Below are 22,810 nucleotides of genomic sequence, written 5' to 3'. Positions count from 1 at the left end.
CCCCGTACTCCAGACCTTAAGCCGACCTGATCCGGATTCCTCAGTTCTAGTTCTAATTATTTGCAGCCTTAGGTCCTACCCCTGACTCTGTAGACAGGGAAGGCAGAGTAATGTTAGAACAATTAGAAGAGAAAACATCTGTTCCATAGAACTTGGAGAGATGTGGTATTCTGACTTAGCACTCTCACTTTTGAAGTTGCTGTAGCCAGAGGGAAAAAAGAACTTCTAGAATTGTGAATCTAAGAACTTTACTAGACCCTGGCTCTAGACTCTTAAAGTACAAAACATACTAAAGAATCAGAATAGCCTTGCCATAGGTTCCAAAGGATCATACATTGCACCTTTCCTCAGAGAGTGCAGAATCTACAAAACTGCTTCCTTCTAGCAAGAAGACGTGCGGGAGGGCTGATTATTCAGTTATAGAAACAGGACTTTTGTGTTTTAATGAAATGTTGTGTATTTAATTTGCCATCATACACAGGAAAACAACAACAACAAAAAGATCTGTGTTGCAAAAGGTGAACTTCAGATCCAGGTAGCTACATCACAAATGTATCTGGAATCATTAGAAAAGTGGACAGACATCATGATCAAAGGCAAGCTGCAGAATAATCATTCCTGATTGCCTGCCTAGGAAGGGCCGGGCAGCTTGGCATCTCCTGTTAGGTTTCTCCATTTTCTAGAACATCTCTCAACCTTTGCTCACTACCACAAGTCCAGAACCAATATTGCCAAATGCAATCCTTTGCACCTTGGCCTGTGTAGAGTTCATTCACCTCCACAAGGCAAACGACACAAGGAAGCATGGAGACTGTCTGTAAGTGTGTACTCTGAGGTGAAGGGGAGGATTAAGGAAGAAAGCTGATACTTTGTCTTCAGAGATTTTAAAGGAAAAGGGGGACTTTTCTTTAGCTGAGACAGTTTGTATAGAGGTGTTTCCAAGTCAGGATCTAATTAACTGATATATCCTGTGCATTTTTAGCACAGACACTGACATAAAGGAGGGTCTTAATAAGTGATAGAGTCTGAATCTCAATTGCTGAGTCTCACGATGTCATCAGAAATCCCATGAGCTAGATAGAAACTTAGAGGAGGAGGAAGGTAAGAGAAAGCATAAAATAATAAAGGGAACTGGGCATGCTCTAGTCACTTGCATTTTTCATGGAATTGCAAATGAAAAGATCCAGTATTTCTCTGCCTGGAAAATCTGGACCCAAGCAGTAGCTCTGGGATACAGGGAGCAGGCAGGGAGGTGGGACACCTGGGACCCTTCTCCTGAACTCCATCATAGTTCCCTAGATCCCGAGCTCACCTAAATTCCCAAAGCCCTCACACCACTCTCAACCAATCTCTTCCTTTTGATACGATCAAGGGTCTCCTCTGCCTCCCCCATTGTTCTTAGACCCCCCAGGATTGCCCCAGAGCTTCCTGAGGCCCGTGAGTCAGCAGCCAAAGTTAAAGTCCCCTAGGGCTGACAACTCAAACTCGCCTTCTGAAGCAGCAGCCTGCAGGAAAGACATACTGATTCATCAGAACTGGCTGGCTTTCACCTCTCAGCCTATAGGTCCAGGCACCTGTCACTTGAGACTACAGGGTATCCCTCTGGAGACAGAGCATCAGTGCCTTCCTCCATGAAGTTGTGCTACTACCTCCCCACCCCCCACTTCCTACCCTTGACTTCCTGCTCTGGACAGACAGGAGGGCAGCATCCATCCCAATTGGAATGGTACAAGTGTAGTCTCCACTCAGCTCCTGAGAGCCGTAAGTCCCCACTGCAGATGGATCATTGGAGGAATGGATGGAAGGGAGCTGGAGAGTGTGGTGAGGCAGGAAGAGACTCCCTGACTTTGGGGAAAATTGTTGTCCTGTGGGTCTGAGAAATTGAGTAGTGTAGGAAGGGACAGAACCAAAGAACCAGATTCTAATAATACTTGCTGGGTTGAATCTATTCTGAGAATCTCTAAGAAGGACCATCAACATCCTCAGCCTCCATCATTGTTGTTGTTGTTAGGTGCAGCTGAGTTGGTACTAACTCATAGAGACCCTGTATAGGGTTCCCAAGGAGCAGCTGGTAGGTTTGAACTGCCCACCTTGTGGTTCACAGTCCAGTGCTGAACCTACAGCACCACTCCATCATTCTACTACCCTCTAAAAGTTCTTCCTTATGTCTAATTTCAGTCCCTTCTGCTGCAGTAATCAACCCATTGATTAAACCTTGCCAGGGCCAGAGCCAGAGCAGAGCCAGAGACTGAAGTGGGCCCCCATCACCACTTTTGCTCCTACCCAGTCGACGACCACGAATTCTGACCTTTGACTTTAAGTGAAAATAGGGCCCTGGAACCTGCGGCTGCTGGAGAGCTTCCCCAACCTGTATCTGCTTCCCAAACTGTAGACACAGTCATTGGTTCCTGTCCATCGAGAAGAAGCCCAAGGGGATGAAATTCCCGCCTTTCACGGCCCCCCTCTTATGCTTTCAGCTAACGCGACTTGGAGCGGTGGGGGGGGGGGAGACTCCCGCGCACCCCCAGACCTCGAGCTATTGGGACCAGAATAGGGGAATAAGTAGGGGTGGGGTCTGAGTGCCTCGGTCCTTGCAGGATCTCCCCACCCCCACCTGCATTCTCTTGAGGCCTCACACTGTCCTCAGCCCCCTCCAGGAGGGGACGCGACCCTACAGCCCCTTTAGCTCCGGACCCTCCAGACATCGGGATCGGGACAAAGAAACCCCGCTGCAGTCAGAGAGCGTGGCCGCAGGGCACTGGGGCCGCAGGTAAATACCAGGGGCCGGCCAGTCGCCACTCTGGCGACCCTCCCGAGGCTCTGCTGCCAGGGCGCGACAGGCCATTCCCGCTGTCGCGACTCCTGGAGGTCGCTGCAGCTGCTCGCCGGGCCCCGGCCTCGCAGGGTTCGGGCTCGGGACTCACCGGCTCTGAAGATCTGGACACCGCTCGGGCTCCTCAGCCTCGGCTCCGCGGCCGCTTCGGACTGCGTCCGGCGCACAGACCGCGCCAATCGGGCAGGAGGCGCCCGTTTGGCAAAGTGTGCGGGAGGCACCCGCTCAGTAGCGCACCGGCCTCGAGTCCGAGTGAGTCAGACAAGACCGAGGGAGCGAGTTATAGGGGCGGGGGGAGGGGGGCACGTACAACACCCTCCCCCATCCTACCCCCTCCCCCTCCCTCCAACAGAGATGCAGAGAGTCACTCACAGCCGGAGAGACACCTGGACACAAAGACCTCGTGCCAGCTGCAGACCTAAGTTTCTCCCTAAGAGACAACCAAGGGGCTCGAGCCACGTTCTTCCGAGAGAACAGACAACCGACCGATAGACGGACCCTGGGACATCTACACTGCAGCGGAAACATGTTTTCTCCCTCAACCGGGATGTCCCTCATCTCCTGCTTGCTCCACTGACCCATCCTCTGGCAGATCGCCCACCGGGCAAGGGGAGAGACGCAAGGGGAACCGAGGCCCCGAGGGGCGCCGCGTCCCGGGAGCCTGGTTTTCGGCGGAGGCCCCAGTAGTCGTATCGCGGGAGGGGAACAGGAGGTTGTCTCTCTCCCGGGTCCCCATCGTGTCTCTCTGATTGCTCTGTGGGCGATGGGTCAGGGATTGGTTCCGAATCCACAATCCCGAGCCGGACTTTTCTCTCTGGGTTCCTGGGCTCCTTAGAGAGGGAGGCCAGCCAGGGCCCGTCTCCAGGAAGGGAGGGGGCTCTGGGGCTCCCGTTACCTGAGTCGACAGCGCTTGGACTCCGCTCCAGGGGTTGCAACTCGAAGCTCCGACAAGTCTCCACGTCCAGCCCAAGAGGGGGCGGTCGGGCCCGGCACAGCGAGGTCAGGACAGCGAACGCCGCCTGGCACCGAGGCCCCCCGGTCCCCCACACCCCGCTCATGCCCCGGACACTACCGCCCGCCAAGCAGCTGCCCAAACCCGCACCGCCGCCGGACTGGGGCGGGGCAAGGCGGCCCCAGAAAGACCCTCCCCGCAGCGGCCCCCTGCGGCTCCGTTCCACTTTAAATCACCTCCCCGCAGGGTCCCCGCCCCTCACGTGGTATCCCGCAGCAGCTTGCAAGTCTGGCGCCTCAAGGCCGCCCCCTCTATATTCAGGGGCCGACTTAAGTCCCGACCCGTCACAGGTCGGAAAACTCAGGTGTCCTGCAACTTGGGAGGGTGCAAGGCCAGGAAAAGAGCCGGGGATTCTGCTTCAGCCTTCACTGCCTTATGCGACCTTGGGCCTCTCTGAATCTCAATTGTCCTTTCTGTAAAAGGGGTATAACTGATGGCAAGTGCTTCACAGGCTGCCTGGAGATATAAAGGTAGTGCCCTATGTAAACAGTGGGCAAACTGCAACACGACACACAAGTGACAGTCAAGTAGACAATCCTTAAAAGTAAGAAGAATGACTAAATTGAGGGTGGGAAGTTCCCAGAAGGACCTTGGCCGAGGTTCTTGACTGAAGAAGTTAGTCCGACTTGCTCCAAGTCCCGGCTTGGAAGGCGAAGAAGACCCCCAAAACTGCAGGACGACGCGAACTGCTAGAAGACTTCCCAAGACCCGAAATCTTGCATTCCGCGGTACCCTAGGTCCTAGGTATGTTGCTATGGCGACGGGAGGCCGCGGCCGTCTCTCTCCATGGTAACAGGAGGGGAAAGTTTCTGGGGAATAAGAATGGGGGCCATTTGAAGAGGGCGTTCCGTTCCCACCAAGCCCACCTCCTCACATCAGTACAGCAACACCACCAGAGATACTTGTTGTTGTTGTTAGTTGTCATCGAGTCAGTTTCTACTAATAGCGACCCTGTATAAGGTTTCCGAGGCAGTAAATCTTTGCGGGAAAGGAAAGCCTCTTGTTTCTCCAGTGTAGTAACTGGTGAACTTGAACCGCCGACCTTGTGGTTCGCAGTACAGTGCTTATCCTACTATCTCCTTCCCACCAGAGATAATGCATTTTACGATTAAAATGCATTATATGGTCTTTGTTATCAAGGACCAGAAAAGCTGAAAACTAAAGAGGAGGAGTGAGGCTAGGCATAGGCTGAACTCCCCTCCTGGAAATGTGGCGTGAAGCCCAGGAGAAGGTGGACTGAGGGGCTCTGAGAGTCTGTGGGCCATTATCAGGCTCAGGGAGAGCAGGACCCGCCCTACACCACTGGAGTTTCTTTCGCATTCTGTTGAAAGGTGAGCTCTCCTCCTGTGAGTGGTTCACCCGAAGCTCCGGACTTTGCCTTCCTGAGCATGAGAAAACTTTTATCTCGTGCCTCTGGAAGCCAAGGAACCGGTGTGAGTCCCCGCGGAGGGTCGGGGAGGGTCTTTCCTCTAATTTATATGCTAATTGGAAGTGGCTAGGGCAGTTATTCATGTTCCGCAGGGAGGAGATTCGGAGCCCCAGTTAGCAGTCGCCACCACCAGCCATCTGCGCCATCCGCGCCAGCGAGCCCTTGAACTTGCTAGCCACGGACAACTAGTGCTCCGGGCACCGCAGGCCAAGTCGTGGCCTAAAAGAACTCTAGCCAGGGGTCTTCTCGGTTCAGAACGCGCTCCCTGGCTCTGTCCACGGTGCTGAAGGCCCAGTTGGTGCAACCATCCCGTGATCACAGGGGAATGGAGCGGAAGGGACAATCGCGCCAGGTTTGCAGCTTCCACCCGGACCTCTAGCATTTTGAGAGGAGACGATGAGGCACTAAGGCGGGAGCGAGTGAACAGGCGTGACCCCGTCAACACCGCAATCTAAGCTGTCTTCTTGCGGAAGATGCATAACTGTGAGGCTGTGGTGTCCCCATTTGCCTTCCTGGTGTTTCTAGAACCCACCTGAGGAACCGAGAAACCCATCACCTTCTCCTCCACCACCGGATGCCGACCTGAACACCGGGAGAGAGATAACTCTCGGCTACGTGCTCATTAACAGTTTTCGAAGCGGCAGATTAGTGTTTATATATAAAAATATAAATAGAGATGAACTGCTCTCTGTCCGTGTTTATGGCAACTCTATCTCTCCTCGGCGATGTCTCCCTCCCTTTCCCGAGTTCCCAGGGAAATTCTCAGAACAATGCGCTTTGTTTTGCCTTTGCAGGGAATGAGAAAAAAACCACACACACACAAAAACAACCAGTATCGTTCCAAGGGCCCAGGACTGTGATGCAGGGAAATCAATATTTTGCTTACAACGAGTAATGTGTGTGTTGGGGGGTGGGGGTGGAGGGGAGGTGGGGCGGGGATTTTCATTTAAACTGAAGGCAAAGAAGCCTGTTCGGAGCTGAGCAGGTGGCAGGAGCCAAGAATTAACGGATAATTTCTCATTGTTCCCGGATTCAGCCTCCACACTCTGCAGGGGGCTCTGCAGCGTCTCTGGCGCCCCGGCAGCAGATCTCCGGACCTGGCATTTTTCAGGCTAACAGGGAGAACAAGATTCTGCTCTGACAGGGCTGCAGGAAGGAGCTAGGAATCCTGGATCAGTCAATGACTATTGAATTTGAGTGTATGAGTAAATGTGTATGAGAAAGACAGAGAGAAAGAGACAGAAACAGAGCTAGAGACAACAGAAAGTCATCGAGACAGAGAAACAGAGGAGGGCAGAGCTGCATGAGAGACAGGTATCAGAAATGCAAAGCAAGATACAGGTGCTCAGGGAAACAGAGGCAAATAGAGACACCGACAGACATGCATAGGAACAGAGAGAAACACACTAAGGGGAAAAAAAGAGAGTATTTTCTCCTTACATTAAGGAAAAAGTCGCAGCCTAGTTGACCTCTTTATCGGCTCCCTCCCTCTCCCATTGATTGTCAATGTCATTGTGGTCACACAATCAGTCACAATACACAGACAAAGCTTTATGCAAAGATAGAGACTTTTCTTTCCAGAGCCCCTTGTGCCCACACACCCATACCCCAAACACATCTGTATCTATTCCCATATGAAGAGATCAAATTCAGACTCACAGGGTCTCACCTATACCTGGAGAGAAGGAAGTGGAAAGAAATTAAATTGTTGCCCCTTGAAGCTGTTTTTCAAAGAAAGATCATTCTGAGTTTGGTTTGGGGGAATAGGGAGGAGAGGAGGAGCAGAGAGTCCGCATGACATAGTGGCAAACAAGTGCACTGAGTCTCACCCCAACCAGTCTTGAGCAGTCACACCCTCTCTTTGAGACTCAGTTTCCTTATCTGAAAGATAATGACATCGGGTTAGGAGCCCTTGGAGGCTCTTTTCAGCACCAAACACTCTCAGATTCTATATGAGGGAGAAGGAGGAGGCTGAGTAGGGAGGAGAGAAGAAGCCCGGCAACTCAGGAGGTTTCCCTGGCTCCAAGGGAGGTGTCACAGATGTCCAAACTCACCTTTGACTCCCTTTCCCATTGCTCTCACCTCATCTAGAGTCATGACTGCAGCATGCTGAGTCTAAGACCCTTCAGGTCAGAATGCTCAGAATCTAGGAGGCTGGATGACAGGATGTTGAAGAATAATGCAGAGCCCTCCCACTCTCCTCAGAAGCAGGCAAAATGCACATCTCATGACATGAAATGTCCTAGGCAAAGACCTGATTGCCTTTGGGCAGGTTCCCACCATGCTGTGGGCAGCAATGTCCCATTATATTGCACTACAAATAAAATAAATTAAAACCAAGTAATTGAAAAAAAATTTTTTGAACCTTGGTAGGAAATTGCTATGCTGTAGGTGGAAGAATGAGATCCTTTGACATGAGTCGATGTGTCATATTGTCTTCCTATCTCAATGCAATTTCTAAATAGGGAACCTTCTCCCTGTTCCCTCCTCCCTGCCAAGCCCCTAGCAAAGATGTAAAGGGAGTGGTCTGACGTTCATAGCTGGATTGTCTGACGTGTAAAGAGACACAGAAAAATAGACCCGTGCAAATTGATTCTCTGCTTTGCCTAGTGGTCTAGAACCAAGAGGCTCTGACCTAAGCTGAGGGTTCTAATCTCCTCTCTTTGTTTCTCAGCTGTCCATCAAGGATTGTGACCACTGTCTGCAAAGGTTTTAAACTTAAGTAAGGAAATAGACATCATTTTCACTGGTCTACTGAATGTAGATAATTAAGTCAAAGTACTATATTGAAGCAGTTTGAAGTTACCAGCAGTTCCATGGGAGAAAGAAGAGGCTTTTGCTTCCATAAAGATTTGAAGCCTCAGATACCCTATACAGGGTCTCTCTGTGTCAGAACCAACTCCACAGCACATAACCACCACCACCCACCACCACCACCACCATATTGAAGAGCAGGAGATGAGGTTGGGAGGGATGGGAAAGTGGTAACTTTATACCAACCACTATTTGGAACAAACTCTGTTATGGAATCTTATGGGGGATTTTATCAGACTGTTTTATCAGTATTTCTATGAGATGTCACCCTCTGCCCTCAACACTCACACCAACATTGCAACTCTAGACAAACCTGGGTAACATTCCACACCATCAGAAAAGTTGAAAACTCTTGCACACATAGGAGTTGAAATCCTGAAACGGATTCCTTCTTGTCCCAAAAGACACCGGTGAAATAGCAGAACATTGAGCCAATGCCCAGATGCTTTCTGAAAGAGTTCTGTCTTGCTTTTGTTCCATGAAACATTCTTGGAAAATCTAACCCCCTGAACCAGGAGTATATTTGCTTCTCTTCCTTTCTTCCCCCAATTCGGAGGTCTCGCCTCTCTGCCCATTGTTGTAGAGCAAACTTGGGAAGACTGGACAGGATTTGCTACTTCAACTGGGCTTGGTGGGCTAAATAAAGCACATTGGGGTCTGAGAGGTCAGAGATAAGGTTCAAGGTTAGAAGGCAACAGCATCCCTGAAACTATTTTAGGGCTGGACCTAACCGTGACAGTATACAGGACTCTGCATAATTTGAGAAGTGAAAATTATATTGGAGAGGAAGGGCTAAGAAAGAAGTCAAGTGTGCTCCTCTTCTAACTGACTTTATGTAGAAGAAATAACAGAGGTGTCAAAGTCAAATGTTGTTGTTGTTAAGTGCCATTGAGTCAGATCCAACCCATAGTGACTCTGTATAGGGTTTCTGAGGAGCAGCTGGTGAGTTTGAACTGCTGACCTTGCATTTCAAATGGCTTTGCAGTCTGGTGCATTAATTCACAGCACCACACCAAGAAAAATCAAACCAAGCCCATTACTGTTGAGTGGATTCAACTGATAGCAACTCTATGAAGCAGGATTGCCCACACAGGGTTTCTAAGATGGTAAATTTTCACAGAAACAAACTGCCACATCTTTCTCCTGCATAGCTGCTGGTAGGTTTGAACCACTGTCCTTTTGGTTTACAGCCCATCACTTAACCACTGCACCTGTAGGCTTCTGCTCAAATCCTGGTCTTTCATTTATTTACCAGTTGTATCACTTAGCTCTCTGAATCAATCTCAACATCCTCACCTGTGAAATGGAAACTCTAAGACCTTCTTCACAGTGTACAATTCCGTAGGTTAAACGCCTAATGTACTGTGATTGAGTCATAAACCAAACCATTGCTGTCAAGTAGATTCTGAGTCTTGTGCTCTCCTGTGTTATAGAGTAGAACTAACAGGATTTCCTTGGATGTCATCTTCATGGAAGCAGATCACCAGCACTCCATTTCACAAAACCACTTGGGTGGGTTTGGACTGCCAACCTTTAGTTTAGTGGTGGTGGTGATAGTAATAGACCATGTAGTCCGTTCTGGCTCTCAGAAACCCTGCATAGGGTTTTTGAGGCTATAAATCCTTATGGGAGCAGAAAGCCTCATCTGTCTCCCATGGAGTGTCAGGTAGACGCGAACTGCTGACCTTGAGGTTAGCAACCCAACTTGTAACTTACTATACTACCAGAACTCCTTTTTAGTTTAGTAGAGGAGTACAAAGCTCCACTAAACAAACACCCAGGTACCTGACTGATTCATGGTGTTGTTAGTTACCTTTGAGTTGATGCCAACTCATGACGATCCTGTGTGTACAGAGTAGAATGACTCCATTGGGTTTTCAAGGGCTGTGACCTTTCAGAAGCAGATGACCAGCTCTGTCTTCTGAAGTGCCTTTCGAACAGCCAGACTTGCAGCTAGTAGTCTAGCACTTAATTGTTCGTGCCATCTTCATATCCACCCACTCACTGCCCTCTAGACAATTCCAACTCAAAGAGACCATGCAGGACAGAGCGGAACTGCTCCATAGGGTTTCTGAGACTGTAAAGCTCTACAAAACAGACTGCCTCATCAGTCCCTGAGGAACATTGCTATCAAGTCAATTCCAACTCTTAGATATCCTGCATAGGGTTTCCAACACTGTTAATATTCACAGGCGCAGAAAGCCTCATTTTTTCTCCCATGGGCCAATGGGTTTGAACTGCTGGCCTTGTGGTTAGCAGTCCAGTGCTTATTCTACAGTACCACCTGGACTCCTTAGGGTTCCTATACCAAACCAAACCCCGTATTAAATACATAATCATTCCTATCTCCTTTCTTCCTTCTCCAGACTATGGAGGACATAAAGCAAGCAACCCTGTCTAGAAGTGAGCTTGTACTCTCCTATATGGCAAGTACTTAAAGATCACCAAAAGGAAATTTATTTAATTTGATTTTTAACAACCCTGAGGGGCAGGATGAGTGCATACTAATGGTCTATTTGATGGGCGAGGAAATTGAAGTGTCTGGTCCATGGACACAACCTAGAAGATGCCAGAGAACAAGAATCCAAGTCTTCTGACCCCAGGTCAGTGCCCCTTCCTTCCATAACAAGCTGGGGTGGGATGGTGGGGATGTTAATCATTTTTCTTCTTTTCTTAAAAAACATTATAATATTTTAAACTTGACTATATAATCAACAAGAAAATACTTGAGAACAAATTACAGAGCAATGAAAGATGTATTCCCGTGTCTCTCTGCAAAGCACTTGGCCCTCTGGTCTTAGCCATGCCAACTACTTCTTGGACCCAAGTTTGGACAGTTGCTAGTCTAGAGGGAAGATGCTATTGTTGTTGTTAAGTGTCGTTGAGTCAGTTCTGACTCACAGTGACCCTGTATAGGGTTTCTAAGGAGTGGCTGGTGAGTTGAACCACTGACCTTGTTCAAACTGAACTTGTGGTCCAGTGCTTTATCCTACAGTATCCTCAAGTTGCTTCCAACTCCTAGTGACTCTGTATAGGGTTTCTGAGGAGCAGTTGGTGGGTTTGAACTGCACTGTAAAATCAGCACTGGACTGCGAACCACAAGGTCAGCGGTTCAAATCTATCAGCTGCTCCTTGGAAATGCTATACGGGGTCACTAGGAGTTGGAACTGACTCAACAACACTTACCAACAACAGCACCATAGTGTCATTGATAAAACATAGGACTGGGGCCAGACAGCTTCATGGCTCAGGACATGCTTGCTTATTTCTCTTCTCAGAGGGCAGTGTGAGGAATTTTGGCTGAGCCTGTGTTGTGTCCTGCAATTAAGAGATCCACTTCCAGGAAAGGGCCGAGAAAACATTCTTGTAAGACCAGGACCCCAAAGACTGGAATTCTCTCCCAGGAGCCTAGAGGGAGTTTGCAATTGCAGGACTCTGGCTGTTTTACTAATAAAAAGTAACCAGATAAAATGCCAAAACTAATTAAAGTGACAAATCCAAAAAGGCCCTGTCAAAACTAGGAAGTCTTAATCCTTGATTTCAACAGAATTCAAGCAGTAAGAATCAACACAGCATGCTCTGGGTCAGGGGCCTGAAGCTCCCTGTGAAAGAGGTGCTGAGCCCCTGGAGATAGCAAATCTGTTTGCCAAATTCTATCCAATCAGTAGAATAAAAATGGTTTTGTACCCCAGCCCCAAGTCTTATTTACATTTCTGCTTTTTGGTAGAGGCATAGTAAATGGTTTTAGGAGTCAGCCCCCAACCTTATTAATGATCCTGCACATTTATAAAGCACGGTACAGTTTACACAGCACATTCACATATGTTATCTCATTTCATACAACAGCCCGGAGAGGTGAATATTTTTATCCTCATTTCACTGATGAGGTTGCAGAGAGATTAAAAACAACTGCCTTAGGATCTCCCAGCTAGCAAGCAGCAAAGCCAGGACCAGAGCCTGTCTTTTTACATCATTCATTCACTTATCCAACATTGTTGAGATCCTCTGAAGATGCATATCAGCATCTTTTTCCATTTTCCCCAGGGTTCAACTCTCATTCCTTCTTTCTGTCTCAGCACCTTTCCCTGAGTAGTCTCATTTGCTCCGAGGGCTCCAAATACTAAATCATACTAATATCAGACGTTGTGGTTTGCCGTTGTTCGGTGCCATCAACAGAACTCCCACATAGGGTTTTCTAGGCTGTAATTTTTAGGTAAGAAACCCTGGTGGTGCAGTATGTAAGCACTCAGCTGCTAATGGAAAGGTTGATAGTTTGAACCCATCTGTTGCTCTAGGGGAGAAAGATGAGACAGTCTGCTTCCATCTAGCCTTGGAAACCCCATGGGGCAGCTCTACCCTATGTTATTGGGTTGCTAGGAGTCAGAATTGATCTGATAGCCACAAGTTTGGGTTCTTTTGGTTTTGCTTTTAAATTATTTAGGGAAGCAGATCAGGACTTTTATTCCACAGAAGAGTGGGTTTGAACAAAATAATAATAATAAATAAACAGTAGTATGTAAGTAAGGGTTATGCATTCAGTTTCTAACCAAAGGTCAGCAGTTTGAACTCAGGAACCCTTCTGCAGGAGAAGGATGGGGCTGTCTGCTTCCATAAAGAGTCACAGTCTTGGAAATCCCATGGGGGCAGTTCTACTCTGTCCGGTAGTGTCAGGATGGGTTAGAATTGACTTGATGGCAACAGATATAAAAGCAAGAATGTAAACAGATGTGTGTACATGCATCTTCATTGCAACACTATCCACAAAATCCAAAGGAGAAAGCAGCCTACATGTCCAGCTTCAGATGAACAGACAAGCAATAGGAGGTGCATACATGCAATAGATTATTACTGAGCCATAAGAAGAAGTGAACTCCTGATACATGCTACCACATGAATGAACCTTGAAAACTTTATGTTGAGTAAAATAAACCAGTCACAGATATTGTATGCTCCCACATATATGAGATACAGAGAATAGCTAAGTGTATAAAGTCCAAAGTTTATTAGTGGTTACCAGGGACAGGTGAGAGGGAAGGGGGGAGAAAGAACAACACTTAGGGAACACTGAGCTTCTCCTAAAGGTGATGACAAAATTGTTGTTAATGTTAAGTGCCGTCGAGATGGTTCTGACCCATAGCGACCCTGAACAGGGTTTCCAAGGCTATAAATCTTTACAGGAGCAGAAAGCCTCATCTTTCTTCCACGGAGCAGCTGGTAGCTTCGAACTGCTGACCTTGTGGTTCACAGCCCGATTCGTAACCACTACGCTACCAGAGCTCCTTGATGACAAAATTGGAGGATGGTTAATAGTGATGAAGTCCTGGTGTGGAGCTGTGGGATAAACCACAGGTTGGTTTGAGCCACAAGATTGGCTGTTCTAGTCCAACAGCTGCTCCTTGGAAACCCTATACAGGGTCACTGTGAGTCAAAAGTGATTGACTCGACAACACTTAACAACAACAAGAGCAACAAAAGTGATGGTTGAGCATTTACAGAGTTTATGCCAATGGACTATATACATGAAGATGGCTGAAATGGTAAGTGTTTTGTTGTCTGTCTACTTACCACAATACAAAATATTTTTTAAAAAATAGTGTTGCTGTTAAGTGCTGTTGAGTTGGTTCTGACCCATAGCGAACCTGTATAGGATTTCCAAGGAGCAGCTGGTGAGCTTGAACCGCTGACCTTGTAGTTCAAATGGCTTTTCAGTCTGGTGCATTAATGAACATTTACTAAACACCTACTCTGTTCCAGGCTCTAATCTGCTTTGCTCAATGTGTATGATATAATTTCATGATCAACACTGGACAGCTAACCACAAGATCAGTGGTTCAAACCCACTAGCTGCTCTTCGGAAACCCTATACAGGGTCGTTATGAGTCGGAACCGACTCAATGGCATTTAACAACAACAACAACAACACAACCCTATTATTATAGGCAGTTTAGAGTAGCCAGTGATAGAACCAGAATTTGAACCTAGACAGTCTCACTTCAGAACCCACAGAACCTTCAGAACCACTCGGGATCATCTCTTTCCTAAGTTTTACGTTGTTGTTAACATCTCAGACCCTTCCTTGATGCTTCCTTCTCTTATCACTCACAGAATCTTCTTGTCTCCACATCTAAAATATTTTGAGCCCTGCCACCTTATCTCTGCACTCACTGTCACTGCCTTCACTCAGGCACTCAACATCCCTCGCCTGGAACCCAGCAGTCACTTTATGGGATAATATAATGATGTCATTCTTATCATAGACTTCCTGAGGCCTTCAGGATGAAGCATGGCACTGTGGGTTAGGTGGTGGGATGCTAATCACAATGTCGTTCAAATCCACGTTCAAATTCACAGGAGAAAAATGAGGCTGCAAAAAAATTATAGTCTTCGAAAACCTATGAGTCAGGATCAACTCAATGGCAGTGAGTTTGGTGTTTTATTTTATCATGGCATACAGAACCCTTCTGGACCTGGCACCCACCCACCTTCCCAACCTCTTCTCCAGACACATCTGCTGTCTGTGCTGTGATCACCCAGTGCTAAGTCCTGTCTCCCCTCCTCTCTCCCTAGCCCACCATCTGTGTATGGACTGCACAGAACTTCTGCTCCTCTATCTGTTCACTTTCTAGTTTCTGGAAACTTGATACTGTTAGTCTCTCTTCCATGAATATCTGTTCTCTTTCCCTTACCACTCAACTGGCTCTTGCAGGATACAGTGGGGCACAGAAGGTAAGAGTGTGAGCTTTGGAACCGAGTATCCGGGTTGGAATTTTGATTCTGCCACGTAGTAAGCCTGTGACCTTGAGCAAGTTACTAAACCTCTCTGTGCCCCAGTTATCTTACCCATAAAATGGAGATGATAATAGTCCATCAATTTCCTGGATGGTTTAAATGAATCAGTATACCAGGGGGCTTCAAAAATTCTGTGGAAAAAAATGGAATGAAAAGATAATAGAATTTTTCCACAAACTCTTTGAAGCCCCTGTGTACATGAAGCACTCAGAACAGCCCTTTCCCTGACTTTCAAGGCTGACTTGATGCCCCCAACGTATTGCACCCAATAGAGTTTAGCAAACCATGCTGTTGATTTGTAGTAAGATTGTAGTAACAGAGATTGATCTGGGTGGGATCTGTCTTACTCATCTTTACACCCTCAGTGCCTCCTACCTGAACCACATGAAGAGGGGTGAACGTGTGAATACAATAGCGTGCAAAATGAGTGTGAGTCCAGGGAGAATCCCAGAGTAGCTTAACATAAATGGACCAAAGGCTTCCTGGGGGCAGCAGAGTTTTGAGTTCATTGTTTTTGGCAGAAGAAAGTTGGACTGAAACACTTTCATTCCAGGCTGCAGGAACTGCCTGTGGCAAAAATAAACATAGCCTTGCAAAGAAGAGTGAGCAAATTTTCTAGGTTGGAGCACATTAGGGACAAAGCTGGTGAGAGAGGATGCCCAGGCTTCCTGCAGCCACAAATCCATGGCTCTGACACTCAGTCCTGCTCAGCAGGTTCTATATCCAGAGCCCAGTCTGCTGTGGTCAGTCAGATGGCAAGAAGTAGGAAGGGCTGCCCTCCACATCTTGATGAAGCCACCTGAAGCAGGGAGGAACCAGCTCAAAACTCCTCTGCGAGCACACCAGAGTTTGGATCATAAAAAGTTTCTTTATGAGAAGAAATTGCTCCTTTTGTTCAAGAATCAACCTTCACTATGAAGTAAGTGTGTGTCTGCTGGGACAGCTATTTTCCAGGATAAATTTCTGATAATAACACAAAGTCATTACTGTGCTATTAGCTCTGCTAATGAGAAATGCTAAGTTCCTTTCCCACTCTTTTCCCTTCTCCCTCACTGACCTATTCTCTCTCCTTTACAAACTTCTTTCTCATTTTTTTTCAGGCTCCTCCTTCCCAGCCTCAGACCTGGGAGCTGTCAGAAATTGGATCTTGACCCTCAGGACTCCCAAATTAGCAATGTGTAGGCCAACCTGGGAGTCCTGGTGTGGCGCTGTGGGTTAATACACCAGACTGCAAAGCTGCTTGAACTGCAAGGTCGGCAGTTCAAGCTCACCAGCTGCTCCTCGGAAACACCAGCTGCTCCTATACAGGGTCGCTATGGGTTGGAACTGACAGGATGACACTTCATAACAACAAAAACAGGCAGACCTGGGAGTGGCAGAGAACAAAGGAGTGGGGAAGTAGAGGAGGGAGAGGTTGCCCTCAGATGAGAAGATCTGTAAAGTTAAAGAAAAGAAAGAAAAAAAAAAAGGCAACTTACCATCTAGGGTTTATGGCAGTGAGCTGCACCCTAGAGACTCTGTTGAATGCCCTGATATTAGGGAGATTTCTTCTCAGCAGTAGGGAGACAGCTCAGTACCAAGAGCAGGCAGGTAATGCAGCTGTGTTTGTTTATGGGCTGGTAGGAGTAGCAGCTATGCTGATGAGAAAATATTTTGTTTCATTCTGAGTAATTATTTCCCCTACACACACACACACACACACACACACACACACACGTTCACATGCGTTCTCTCTCTCTCTCTCACACACACACACACACTTAGACACAAGTATAGGCCATTCAGACACATGTCCCAGGGGGATTTTGCAGTCACGCTCCTGAAAGCTCCTGACAGATTTTCTAGCTTGCTCTCTCCAAGGGGCTACTCGGCTTTCAGTTTTGCAGGGTGAGGAAGGGAGAGTTTTAAAGCCGCTGAGTGAATAGGGTAGAGAAGACCCAGAGCTTAGAGAGGCCTCTGTCCCTGCATGGGCTTCTTAGCGTTGGGCTGGAGAGTCGCTCACTGACCTGGTGAGGAGAGTTTAGTGACGGTTGATGGAGCCCAGCCTCAATGCCCAGGAGGAGAGTGGGCAGAATAGGCAGGGGAAGGGAGGGAAACAAGGTAACTGATTAGGCTTAAGACTTAAGGAGGAGAAATTAAGAGGCAGGAAGCCACTGAGAAGCCTGTTCTAGGTGCAGCAGAAACTCCTGGGAGAGCAGGCGTGGGAGCTGCAGCCGTCCACAGTTCCACACTCAGGGAAGTGGCAGAGCAAGATTGCCTTTAGCCCCAGCAGGAGGTGGATTAGATGGCCTGGCTTGACTCACATCCAATTCTGTATGATTCTTGCACATGAAAATTGTCAAAAACCAATCACTTCCTCACAGCTATGCTTACCTGGGGAGGTGGGGGGCAGGTAGGGAGGGTATCAGTGGGGTCTTTTTGTTATTTATTGGATTAAACTGTTTGAGCCAAACAGCATAACAAAGGGAAGTCAATTGCTTTCTCTGCAAGTCATTTTATTTGTTAACTGAGCTCATGAGATGTTGTCCTAGAAGGCTGCTTGTTGTCTTTGGGTTTGTAAGGGAAACTTGGACAACGCATTCCTCAGTCCTCTTCAGTTACCTTAAAGTCCTGCTAAAACAGTTCTTTGGAGTCCTGGTGTGGTACTGGATTGTAAAGACAGTCCGAACTGCAAGGTCAGCAGTTCAAACTCACCAGCAGCTCCTTGGAAACCCTATACAGGGTCGCTATGAATTGGAACCGACTCATGGCACTTAACAACAATAACAAGAGAATTCCTTGGCTGAGAAGCATCTCTGTGAGCATCCCTTTGTCCTAATTAGCCTTCATTTCCCACAAGATGCAGAAGTTGAGTCTTCCGTTGTTCTGTGCATCTTCTTTTGGAGAAGTGTCTCATCATCCTAATCTGGATTAGGTCCCCAGCTCATGACAGCCTCATGCACAACTGAACAAAACACCGCCTGGTCCTGTACCATTCCCAAGCTCTGTTGCAGATCAGACCCTTGTAATCCATAGGCTTTTCATTGGCTAATTTTCAGAAGACTATAGCTAGGTCTTTATTCCTAATTCATCTTTCTTTGGAAGTTCTACTGAAGCCTGGTCATCATTATAGCAAAACACAAGTCTTCACTGATGGGTTGGGGGGTGGCTGCATGTGAGCTGCATTGGCTGGGAATTGAACCCAGGTCTCCCACATAGAAGACAAGAATTCTCTCACTGAACCACCAGTAAAACCCTCTATTTCTGTTGCTTTAACTCAAAATTATTTAATGATTTTTCTCCTCGAGCACTGGACTCAAACCACAAGGTTGGCAGTTCAAACCTGCCAGCTGCTCCTTTCAATGGCACTTAACAACAACAACAACAACTGCTAGAGCACACGAGAACTGGACCATAGACACTGGAAAGGCATGTTTTATATCTTTCTTCTTCTTTTTCACTTTGGTATTCCCCACCCTGGGGAATCTGCTACCTAGTTAGGTGACCAATAAATTTTAATCATGTATATGAATTAACTGGGATAGGAGTTTCAGAATTTGGGAGGAGAAGCTGTTTTCAATTTGATCAATTCCTCGTTGCCAGAGAGGGAAAAAATAACTGAGAAATGTCTAAAATCAAAGAGGAAGATTCCTTGACTAGAGTTCTAGAGTCCTCAGCCTGAAGTTCCTAAAGCTGTGTGTGCCACATGGTGAGAGCCCCTGCTTTCAGATCCAAGTAAAGCTTTGTGATCTTCAGTTGAGCCCAGACCTCTGGGCCACACAGCCATAGGGCACTCCCTCCTAGCGGACCTGATTTCCGCTGGCAAAGGCAGTAAGTGCTACCAACCAGGGGAGACCCTTAGGGCAGGGTGCTTGGTGCCCTTATCTCTTCCCCTCAGTTTTACCGGGGAGCTGTTTCTGATTCCTGATATCACCTCCATGTTCTGCTTTTAGGGAGAGTTGTTCCATTCGTTATTGCTCTCACCCAAATGAAGACAAAATTCCTCTTTCTTGGTTCCCCTCAGCATTGCTGGGAATTTGAAAAAGAACCTTTAGAACTATTGAAGAAGAAATTGTTGTTGTTGTTACTTGCTCCAACTCATGGTGACCTTATATAACAGAATAAAATGCTGCCCAGTCATACACTGGTATATTTAAGTCCATTGTTGGGACTATTAGACCAATCCATCTAACTGAGGGTTTGTTACCAAACTGATGTTGTGTTCTAGCAATTCGTCATTCTTGATCAAGTGTCCAATGTAATTGAGTCTTGCCATCCTTGATACTAAGAAATGTTTTGGTTGTATTTTTCCCAAAACTGTTTGTTTGTTTGTTTTTGAAGCACATGGTATATTCAATATTCTTCACAACACCACAGTTTAAATGCATCAATTCTTCCTTCTGATGCAAAGGACTTCTTTAAAGTTTTGAAAATCAAAGAAGTCGCTTTGATGACTAAAGTACCTCTGATTCAAGCTATGATCTTTTTAATCACCTCATATGCATAGTTGGATAATGAAAAAGGAAGAAAGGAGAAATTAGGAACCATATAAGTAACTTTGGATATTCAGATTCCTAGAGCACAGCCTTTGATCTTAGAGTCACCAAAATCTAGCCACAAAGAGTGAGTACCACATCAGAGGCACCTTGCCTGGGTCCTGGCCTGCAAATTGAACCAGTGAGGAAGAGGCTAGAACCAGGTTCTCAGAGGTCACCAATTGAATATGGAGAATGAAGGAGTCCTGACAATTAGCATAAGCCCTGGAGCAGGAACCAAACTGGTCACTTGCTATAGGCTAAAACTAGAGGTAGGAATTGACATGCCAGAATATCAGAAGCCAGCAAGGATGGGGTCAACACAAAGTAGGTCAGATTCCAGGACAATTCACACCAACACTTGTGAATATTCAAAACCTGCCTTTATGGGCTTATGATAGTTAAAGGATTTTTGTTAAAGGATAGTTTAATGGGCTTTTTGCAAAGTTAAAGGATTTGAGACCGGGCAGAAATCTTCCCTTTCTTCTAGTCATTGCCCAGATTTCATAGGACCTGGTCAAGCCAAGCCAACTTTCCTGATAAAAACATAAAAGAAGACCACAGTAAATTGTCATCTAGAGAGTTGGGTGGCTCTTATCTTTAACCCAAAACAATTGTCAATAACCAGAATCTAAACAAAATTAAGAGTTTGGAGTCAGCCATGGTGGTCATAAATCCTGACCATGTAATTTATTCAATGTATATAACTCTCCCAAACCTCAGTTTCCTCATCTGTAAAATGGAAACAATATGACTACCTATTAGGATTGTCAGGACCGCTGGGTACAGTGGTTAAGTACCTGATCATTAATGTAAAAGTTAGTGGTTAGAAGTCCTCAGCCATCCACAGGAGAAAGATGAGGTCGTCTGCTTCCATAAAGATTTACAGCCTTGGTAATCCTATGAGGCAGTTCAACTTTGTCCTATGGAGTCACTTGAGTTGAAATCAACTCAACCGCAATGGGTTTTTGTGTGTCTTAGGTTGTCCAGAAGATTAAATATGATAATGCTTAAAAAGAGTTTAACATAAAGCAAATGCTCAATAAATCGTAGATCTGATTGTTATTTGGAATTGGTAAGTGATTACTATTGCTGTTAAGTGCCATAGAGTTTGTTCCTGCTCATAGCGACCCTATATAGGGTTTCCAAGGAGTGGCTAGTAGGTTTGGACCACCAACCTTGGAATTCAGACTGACTTTGCGGATCAGTGCTAATCCTTTGTGTCATCCTCAGAGTCACTGGCACGTTTGAGTCCACTGTTGCAGCTATTTCACAGAGAGGCTCCCTCAGCCTTGCTGGTCCTCTATGTCACCAAACATGATGTTCTCCTCCAACAATTGATCCCTCCTGATAATGTGTCCAGGAGTCCCGGTGTGGTGCTGTGGGTAAATGCTCCAGACTGCAAAGCCGTTTGAACTGCAAGGTCAGCGGTTCAAACTCACCAGCTAATCCTCGGAAATCCTCTACAGGGTCACTATGGGTCGGAATCAACTCGATGGCACTTAACAACAACAACAATGATGTGTCCAAAACAAGCATGTCAGACACTGTTCTATTTTGATCCACAGACTTTTGTCCATTAACTTATTTCTGGAAGTAGATAATCACAAGAGAAGAGTAATGTCCACACACATAAATTGCTCCAACCAGGGTATTCTGTCCCCCGATACAGTAAGCAGGTGTCCTTTTGAGCCCTTCAGATAGACCCTTGCCCTCAACACTGGTGTGGGCACTAGTCATGGAGGAGTGTAGTGGTTAAAGCTCTTAAAGCCATAAATTATGAATCAGTGACCTTTCCTGGCTTAATTGCTCCCACAGCTGGGTGGTTTGTGCTCTGGAGCTAGGCCCTGGGGGGCAAATTCTGCTTCCAACCAGCAGAGCCCAGGGTCCAGAGCTTCTGCTTTCATCCAGTCTGGTTCATGTGGTTATTTTTGCTTCAGGAAAAACTGTCTCTCTGTGATGAAGGTCACACCCTGGTCCAGAAGCTGATCCCTTTGGGGTCATGTAATCCCTTTGACTTTTATGGTATCACATTATCTTTCTTTTAAGTTTGTTGATTTCATCTCCAGCTCTTTTTTTTTTTTTTTTTAAACAAAATTGAGCCTGAGGACTATTCATAAAGTTTCCAGGCTAATAAGTCTGTTGGTTCTTTATTGTGTTGATAGGTAGGAACAAACACATAACCCAGAGCACAGGACACTGGATGAAAGGGTGGCCTCTTGGGGCCTGAGTGGACATTGGTTTGGGGTAGCCTTGGGATGGGAAAAATCAAGAAATTAACTTTATATATATATATATATATATTTATATAAATATATATATAAATGCTCAGGCATATCCAAATGCAAAACATCCATAAAAATAGGTAGTAAAGAAGTAGTCAAAGGAAATCCTATTTAATCTATCACCTAAGTTTAGAAATCATCAACATTTTCTCAGTCTTGTCTCATTCCTTCCCCCTTGTTGTTGCTGTTGTTATATGCTGTCAAGTCAGTTCTGACTCACATCAAACATATATAGGGTTTCCAAGAAATAACTGGTGGGTTTGATCCACAGACTTTGTGATTAGTAGTCTAATACATATCCTACAGCACCACACCAGCACTCCATCCCTTCCCATTATAATGTTTTCTTCCCAAGAACTATTTTAAAGCAAATCCCCAGACATATTATTTCACCTGTTAATTCTTCAGCGTGTTCTTCTGATATAAACTTTACACACATAAATAGCTCAAATATATTTGACCTTGTTGCTAGGTATCATCAAGTCAGCTCCAACTCATAGCGACCCTAAGCACAACATAACAAAACACTGCCCCATCCTGCACCATCCTCACAAATGGTACCTTTGAGTCCATTGTTTTTGCCACTGGATCAATCGATCTTGTTAGGGGTCTTCATCTTTTTTGCTGACTCTCCACTTTACCAAGTATGATGTCTTTCTCTCGGGACTGGTTCTTTCTGCTAATATGTCCAAAGTACAAGGGACTAAGTCTCACCATCCTCGCTTCTAAGGAGCATTCTGGCTGTATGTTTTTTCAACACAGATTTGTTTGCTCTCCTGGCAGTCCATGAATATTCTTCACCAACACCGTAATCCAAATGCATCAATTATTCTCTGGTCTTCCTTATTCATTGTCCAACTTTAATATGGATAGGCTGTTAATAATATGGATATGTTGTTAAGTGCTGTCGAGTGGGTTCTGACCCATAGTGATCCTGTGAAGGGTTTCTGAGGAGCAGCTGTTGAGCTTGAACCGCTGACTTTGCGGTTCAAACTGATCCTGCATTAACCCATAGCACCACACCAGAGGTAATTGAAAATATCATGGCTTGGGCCAAGCGTACCTTAGTCCTCAAACTGCTATCTTTGCTCTAGAATACTTTAAAGAGGTCTTTTGCAGCAGATTTGCCTAATT

The 22,810-nt window shown here is 46.2% G+C and overlaps 1 protein-coding gene across 2 annotated transcripts in view; it reads right to left on the bottom strand.

Moving 5' to 3' along the window:
* Positions 1–3,891, bottom strand: part of SYT6 (synaptotagmin VI) — a 99,718-nt gene extending 95,827 nt beyond the window's left edge. For both annotated transcript variants that reach the window (XM_006865887.1, XM_006865888.1), the window contains exon 1: positions 3,729–3,891. In XM_006865887.1, coding sequence (XP_006865949.1) covers positions 3,729–3,891 — 163 coding nt within the window. The remainder of the gene's footprint in view (positions 1–3,728) is intronic.
* Positions 3,892–22,810: the final 18,919 nt, after the last annotated feature.

Source organism: Chrysochloris asiatica, unplaced genomic scaffold (genome assembly GCF_000296735.1).
Source record: "Chrysochloris asiatica unplaced genomic scaffold, ChrAsi1.0 scaffold00085, whole genome shotgun sequence".
NCBI classification, from domain to species: Eukaryota; Metazoa; Chordata; class Mammalia; order Afrosoricida; family Chrysochloridae; genus Chrysochloris; species Chrysochloris asiatica.
The sequence above is the reverse complement of the archived record's forward strand: the minus strand, read 5'-3'. Positions and strand labels throughout refer to the sequence as shown.